Genomic DNA, 8573 nt, shown 5'->3' on the forward strand with positions numbered 1-8573 from the left:
CTAGTGGACATCTTGCTATTCCTCCTCCCACAATTATGTAGTCATATGTCACTACTATGGGAGATTTCATTGCCTCCCTTATGAATCTACCATGGCGTGGCGTTGTCACTGGTTATATTACACACACAAATTAGTGCTTAGGGCCAATGGGTGTGTATAAAAAGATATAATACCCATTAATTTGTTAACTAGGAAGAAAGAAATCATTGAATATATGTGATAGTTTTTAATGTAGAATGAAGATTGTGAGAAATGCTCCCATAAGATGTGGTGTAAGTTGGTTGTCAAGGATGGTATAGAAGCAACATGAAACACTAGGTGGAGTAATAGAAAACATTTCTCAGCAACAAAAGATGGAAGAAAGTAGGTTGATCATGCACTCAGAGCCAAGTTGATGAGTAGGTTTGAAGTAGTGGTTTTTAACATTAGGCATTTAAAACTAATAACATGAATATAAAAACATCAAAGCATGAAGAGCAGGTATTGAGCACACCAACATTGCCTCAAGAAAAAAGAAATCAGTTTTCAGACTGGTAGATCATGAAAAGACTGTTCCCTTACATACCACTGAAAATAATTCTATTGATAGGTAATATCAGTTCAAATCCTTCCACATTAAGGATTCTTAGTATGCATGTAACTCTAGAAAAACTTGGATGTCCACATTGAGAACACGCCCACAACAAGCATAACCAAGTTAGATAGAGATGTTCCTCTTTAGGAAACTTTAGAACATCATATAACACTAGTAAGAGGAAATCAGAAGAAAACTATGCACATACATTGAAAACAAGTTTTTTGATTAAACTTTTGGATCCTTTTCCTTTCTGTAATACATTATTGAGTGTGATTAGAAACGTCCATAAAATCAGTTTAACCTACAATAGGTCATTGAGATCCATTAAATTAGTTTAGCCTACAAGATTACTTTCAATTATAATGGACTGTAGAGAACTCATATCCTTAATAATATATGGTATTTGATTTTCAGACATGAACTTCCTAAAATCTCTTATAATTTATGAACATTGATTATCTCAAAAGAAATTCAATGTAAGCACTATTCATATATAAAACACAATTATAACTTCCAAGCATTAAGTCTGTGTTGTGCAATTCATTATCCAAATTACTTTGGCACTCACTGATACTGATTAACAATTTAACCAAGACTAATACAAGAAAATCATGACCGATCAACAATTCAACCAAGAATAATACAAGAAAATGGTGACCTCATTTTGTGGAGCCACAAATGCAAAAGCTGCATAGTACTGCAAACAAAATTAGAACCTTCTTCTTAATGTCCATATTCTTTTCCTTGCAACCAACACTCTCGTTTAGCTGCAAATCAAAACATTAAGATCTGCTCTATATCATATGCATATCATCCAGACTGAACATAACAATAGACAAAATGTGTATTCTACTTTGACAAAATGATTAATATTAACAGTGATTTAATAGACATAGAAAGTTCATGAAATTTTCCATGCTTTCATTGTGAACCCAGTACCTGCAAGCCTACCACATCCTAGTCGATGAAAAAACAATAGTTAGACAAACAAATAACAAGAATGGTCCTTTTCATGCTAAGGTGCAAGAGAAAAGACCTACTTGAAGAAGAGGGAAATGCAACCAACGTGAGCATAAATTTAGCAGATTTTCCCAGCTACATTTACTAGATCACCTTTTAGATATGCTTAATTCACTTTGCATGGTTCTAATGTTTGGAGATCTTTAAGCTTTGCTTGAATGAATTTGTCTATTATTTTTTCATGGCCTAATTAGAAGTTTATATTATTCAGCAATTCATTAGTCAACTTTGCCCATTCACTAATACATTTGGCATCAATAATACATTAGTCCCTAGTTAATTATGATAATCATATCATTGGTGATAACACAATCCCAAGACAGTGCTGAGATCCAAGGATGCAATAAAAAAGCTACAAGTTTAGAACTTCATGACAGTTCAAAGCATGAAGACTTAGATGCATCGGACAACAGTCTAAACATAGGACAAAATAGAGAAATATTTAGTATCTTATTGAGCTTCACTTTGTTTCGAGAATAGTATAATATTCTCTACTAAACATGGCCAACCACGTGAAGGTGGAAGCTCATTTGGCCCCACCCCCCTCCCCCTAACATCACTCTACATTCCCCGTTAACATCTAACATTCATTCATTCTTTCAACCATTAATAAAATGTAACATTCAATCAATATCACATGATAACATTCATTAACACATTAGATTCGTAAACATGCAACATTCATCAATATTTTGCATTAACAAATAATTCATGAACATTCATTACCACATAATTAAATTCATTGAGACATAAAATTCAGTCATTATCAATTAAGGTATGTAGATGATAATCATTTCTTTTTTTTCTTTATATTTATTTTTTCTATGTAAGCTCTAAGAGGAGCATCAGTGTCATCATCAATTCCCCCCTCATCAGTTGTTCTTTTCTCTGTTGTTGATGATCTCAAATTCCTATGCTATTGTAAAGGGGGGTCCTCTGCAATAACAAATAAAAGAGTTAAATTAAAAATAATTTATTATAATTGTTACAAGTATTTAATTATTTTAAATAACATAATTGTGGCACTCTTTACCTGATCTGACCACATCATTTTGTCTGGACTCAACGTCAACATGCTCATGAACATCGACCCCTCGATCCTCTACAGCTGCTATACAAAATGTTATGTTAATCCAAACACCAATTGCAATTACATATAAAAATTTTAATAGCAAATGTATACCTCCACCACTGGGATGCACATCATGCGAACCTTCAACATTTACAGATTGTGTAGAAGGATTTTTAGGCTACATTCCAACATCCTACACATTGTTATCATTGCTTGCTTAAAATAGATGTACTCACTTTATATTGGAACTTAACATCAAATAGACTAATTGGTAAAGTATTCAATTTGAAATAAATTTCATTTAGCTTATTTACCTGTGGCTCAGATGCATCATTATTAGAACCTTCCACACTGATTTTAGCTCGTAGCCATTCAGCCATGACTCTATAGCCTTGTTGGAAGCCAATTCTCTTATCCTCTTCTGTGAGGCATCTCTTTAACTCTGAGCCCTGCATTTTTGCGTGGTATGGTGAATTTTACTTGCATTGTTTCATCAACCAATGGAGGGTAGTTAAAATATCAAAAGGAAATACAAAAGTTGCAAAAGTTGAGGATCAGGAGCATAGACAAGCTAGTCTATCCTAGCATTTCCCATCACAATATATAAAAAATTTGATACAATTTTTCATTTACTAATACTTACAACTCATGCTTGAAGTTTTGAAAAACCACCAGAGCCGAGCTTGTGTGTCCCATGCTTTTCTAGTCTTGCTTTTGTTGCCTTTGATGTGTCAGGCAATCTGTGAAAAGTTTTAAATATGTTAGATAGTATAAATATAGAGGTTAATTAGTACATAATTACATTCTCAACAGTATCACATACCTTGCTATACTCTCTACTGGTGTAATATTATTTTTCTTGTCAGCTTTATACTTTCCATCCAAAATTAAAGCCTGCCACTCAGCCTTAGGAACATAGGGCGAACGCTCGTACCTGGAGTTATCCCGTAAATTTTTTCTGTATTGGTCCCTAATATACTTCAAACATAAAACCAACTTTTTCAAGGAGCTTGTTTCTCTCGAATGCACAAGGTCCAAAGAGTTGGGTCATGCTCTCTATAAGATCATCCTTCAATGGTTTGTCTTGGTTATTCCACCTTTTAAGTTAAAAAAAACATGTTAGACTCATAAATGAAGTGAAGCTACCTTTAATATAGTTCAAGAAATGGATGAAAAGGAAAACTATTCTAGAAATGATATGAAATCAAAATAGTGGTTTGGGGTTTTAGTTAGGATATGATGTTCCACCAGGTATGCAGGGTGGGCCTGAATATTCGCAAACACTCATCACCAAGTTTTCTCCAAAAAACATCATTCCCTACAAAACAATCATGGGATCATTAGTTGATGAAGAGTGATCAAAAAATAAATTACTATTATATCACTATAGAATAATAACTTTAAAGTACCTGGAACTTTGACTACTTTTAATGGAATGCATTCATCGTCGCTGACGATTAATATGACATCCTTCACCATTCTCGTACTAGGAACATAGGAACATCTAGGAAATGATGTTGCAACTCCTATTGCAAAAAGTTTCATAAGTTTCATAAGTCTTTGTCATGAAGTATAAAAGAACAAATGATAATTGATGTTAAAAAGTTGTAAAAAAAAAAAAAACTGTTGAACTTTGATAACGCATACAACTGTAGGAATTATCTTTAACCTCTAGCTATTATGTTGTTCTAGTTGTGGTCTACTCCAAGAATGTCATAAAGTAGCCTTGCAGAAAATCATCCATTAGTTTTGATGAGGATTCTCATAAATTTTACATAGAGAACGTTGATTTTCAATGGATTTGAATATCAGAAGTTGAATTGCAACATCAACTCAGGCATGAGTTGTTTGACATAATGCCAAAAGAAGTTGAAGTTGGGGAGAATGCATACCAACTGTTTGCTAAAATGTTAAAAGAGATTTTTTTTAAAAACATCAAGTGCATGCTATCTGAGTGAGGTTTATCTAGGGAGAGAAAGCCTTCAGTTTCAAAGTCCAACAATCACATTCTTTGCTTGAAAAAGAACATCAAGAGCCCCATATACAACAAATAGAGAGCCATATTGTGGAATCTAATTGTCATGCTGAAGTATCATTTCAGCCTTCAACTGAGCCGTATGGAAAAAAATGTTTTTAATGTGAAGATGGTTTAAAGGCTAGTCATGATACATTTTTGATATCTGGGCAATAAGATACTACTCAAGGATGTATGCAATCTCGTGACTCATCTGTCAGGTCACTTGCCATCAAGTAGAAGGGGTAAGTTGAAGTTGCCGTTATGGAAGCATATCAAACTTTTTCTGCAAGATAATTGGCAAAGCTTCAGCTGAGAAGGGAATTGCTTAGAAATCAAATTTCACTGGATATGGTTGAACATCTAATCAATGATCCTGAATCTTAACATTTATTTCCTCTCCAACTAGCTATAATTATATGTAGTCCTAGGTGCATTAGTGCAATGTTCCCTATAGAGAAAATAAGGAATAGAACCAACTCTAAAATGTCATTGTGGATTCTTGAAAAGGAATTCTCTGACAATGTGGAAAAACTAGCTCAGGAAAGTGCTTTTTAATGCTAGTTGTAGAATTGTTATACCATATATGTTTTACACCTTGCAATGGCATACTTTTGATCATCATTTCTACAAATCAAGGGCTTGCCATGCAGATATATATGGCAGATGGTCTTATGAAATATCACAAACAAAAATATGGTTTGGTCATCCAGGTGCTAAATAGAGTTCAACTGGAGAGTGTAAAGGACAACTAATCATTTCCCTAGGTTGTGAAAAGCTTGCAGGATTGTGTAGTCACTCTAGAAAATATCAAAAGGAAAATGTTTAAGTATTTAGCTGTACAACTTGCTTTGCTAAATTCATTTTTTTTTTGGGTTAATCATGTCGTACATATCAAATTTTGTTTTTGGATCCATTTTTTATGTTCTTTATCCCAAAAAAAACATATACAATTGAATCCAAAAACAAAATTTGATGTTAGAAATGGATTGTAGTAATCTAATAATCATGTCTTGTTCAAAACCCCAAGAAATCAACATCTTGCACATTCAAAGATTTTTTTGGGCACTTAATAGATTCCTAACTTATTTGGCCAGTGTAAATTGTATTATATGATCAGTGTAATCCAACATATATCTGCAACTAGTATGAATATTTCTTGGTGGTTTGTGGTTTGATTAGTTTAGCTTATTCACTTATTTTTATTCAGGGGCATTTTTGGCAATGTCTATTATGGGATATGTGGACAAGATGATTGCACCTAAAGGGCTGCAATTAACTATTGCACCCTTTGGTGCCGTCTGTGCTATTTTGTTTAGTACTCCAGCAGCACCAAGTGCACGGGTAGGACTGAAAACTTTTGAAACCCATTTTTGTTGTAGCATCTTAAGAAACTAAAAACAAGCATTGTACGAGCATGTTAAATAAACAAGGTTTTGAATTTTATTTGCAGAAGTACAACATCTTTGTATCTCATATCGGCTGTGCACTTCTTGGAGTGATTGCACTCACTATTTTTGGCTCAGGTTGGATTGCACACAGTGTTGCATTGGCTGCATCTATGGCATTCATGATATACACTGGTTCTCTGCATCCTCCTGGTTTGCCTCTCTTCCATAGCATTTTTTCCTTTGAATCACGTTGTATTGTGGTTTTCATTCTTGATAACTTAATCTACTGCAAGTAGCGAGTAGCTGCCTCTAAATCCTGGTTAGGAGTCCCAAGAATGGCTTATTTGACTCAAAATAATATATTTTGTAGCTGTTGGTTTGCCATTACTTCTGATTGATGCACCAAAGTTTCAGCATTTGTACTGGTGGTACTCCATATTCCCTAGAGCCGCAGGTTGCATTTTATTATGTCTGTTGGTAAGACTTGTTGTATCACTCCTGAAATGTTTTCTTTGTCTGTCTTCATAATTTTAAGTCTTGATAGAGGATAGTTCTGGGGTAATTAGATATTACTAATTTGTCTTTATTTTAGTTTATTTAGAATAATGCATTTTCATACTAGTTGTCTTGTAAACATCTAAGAGTTTGTACTTTATTTGAGCACTTGTTGTCTCACACCTCTCTTTGTGTGATCCATCTTTGTGTTCTTATCCTCTCATTGTTCACATGCTTTCACCCACAATGGAGGATAATCCACCTTTGGTGGACATGTGCTTAGTTGTTATAACTTGTGTTCATCACTTGCATTACTCCTAGTTATATTCAGGCACATCTACATGTATTGTATCGATTACTCATTATTGTTGATCATCAATGAATCAAGTCATTGGAGAATCATATCATTTTCTCCCTTTTGTGCTATCAATTGGACATTTAGATATTAGCTTTTTCATTCTTTGTTTTAGACAAATTTTTATAGATATTTTGAACTTTCTTATTCCTTGTTATGAGAATCCTTATTTCATTGAGTGGGTAAAATTCTTAAGCGATATACCTTTGAGAGGGTGATGGGTCCTATAGATTGATTGATTAGATGGGTCTTGACTAACCCAATCTTGTCGCGCTACTCTGTTCCGCATACGAATCAAAATAGAGGCTTTTGAGTCTCAGGATCTCTTCCTCGTATGTTTTTTGCACAAAGTAAGGGAGCCCAGTCTCTCTAGGAAATCCACTACCTGTGCTAGCTTTTTCTTTTGAATTCATTGGATTTTGCAATTTTTAATTTGATAGATTGGAATTAGGCCTCTCATGAAAGCCCTTAATTGAAATCCCCTCTCTCCAAGGTTTGGGCGGGGATTGGAGTAAAAGGTTTAAAAAAATAGGGTTGTTCATACTTAATAAATTTGTTAGATTAGAATTAGGTCTTTCATAAAAGCCTGTCATTGAAAATCTCTCTCTAGGGTTTGTGTGGGTATTGGAATTAAAGGTTTTAAAAACTAGGGTTGTGGATACCTCACATATAGTACTTTCATGTTAACTATTTTCAGTCAGAAAAGTATGAATGCTTTGCTGATTAAATTATTCCTTTATCAATTTTAATATTTAAGAACAGAAAATGATGAAATGGCATGCAATTGATGATATATATGCTTGTTAAGCACATTTCTACTGTTCCTGCAGAAATTGAATCTGGTTTGAACAACTATATAGATACACGTATTAACACTAAAGCCACACATTACACACATTTGGGGTTTGTCCAATTATCGAAGGACAATATATCTACAGTGCATTATAGTGAATTAGAATGCTTGCAGAATCAACATTTCAATCGCAGTCCTCATTAATGATGGAACACCAAGTATATTCTAATAAATTGATACAAAAGTTGTTGTACAAAAGCTCTTATACAATTGATAATTGGAACACAAGTATCTCCTACTTATCAATTGATACAAAAGCTCTGATACAATTTTATTCCAGTAGCATTGTAGTCCAATTACATAAATATAACCTGGGCATGGTAGTTCTTACACCATCTCAGATTAACTTAACTTGGAAACTAATTCTGAGACATTCATTTGATTTTGTGCTGCAGCAAGAGGTGGTGACATTTTTGAAATCCAATTACAAGTTTTGAGAACTATGGATATATTAAAAATGACACCTACAGTATGAAATCCTGAACTTTTTCCTTTTTTATATTTTGGGACTATTTTACTACCAATATTCCCAAGGTAGTCCTTGTGGACAGTGTTAGTCCCTATGCAAGGGAAAAGAAAATGAAAAGTAATTTTTTTTTTGTAACATCTATCTTTGGCAGAGATTCCCTAGATTTATCTTATTTTATTTTTAGTTGGTCAATCCTAGGGGTCAAACTTTTACTTATCAAGACTCCAATTCAAACCTCAGGGGTGGAGAAGATTTCCATGAAAGGATTTGATTCACGAGTAGCTGGAAGCTAGGGAATTTTGGTAGAAAGAACTACACACTGCTAAT

The 8573-nt window shown here is 33.8% G+C and overlaps 1 protein-coding gene across 1 annotated transcript in view; it reads left to right on the plus strand.

The window, feature by feature from the left end:
* Window positions 1-8214, plus strand: part of LOC149568391 (uncharacterized) — a 30071-nt gene extending 21857 nt beyond the window's left edge. Inside the window, exons 3-6 of the mRNA XM_089816722.1 lie at window positions 5894-6027; window positions 6137-6284; window positions 6445-6551; window positions 8173-8214. Of these exons, the coding sequence (XP_089672848.1) occupies window positions 5894-6027; window positions 6137-6284; window positions 6445-6551; window positions 8173-8214 (431 nt within the window). The remainder of the gene's footprint in view (window positions 1-5893; window positions 6028-6136; window positions 6285-6444; window positions 6552-8172) is intronic.
* The last annotated feature ends 359 nt before the right edge of the window (window positions 8215-8573 follow it).

The sequence above is a fragment of the Cupressus sempervirens genome, chromosome 3, assembly GCF_028749045.1.
Source record: "Cupressus sempervirens isolate cs-2001-9-10 chromosome 3, ASM2874904v1, whole genome shotgun sequence".
NCBI lineage: Eukaryota > Viridiplantae > Streptophyta > Pinopsida > Cupressales > Cupressaceae > Cupressus > Cupressus sempervirens.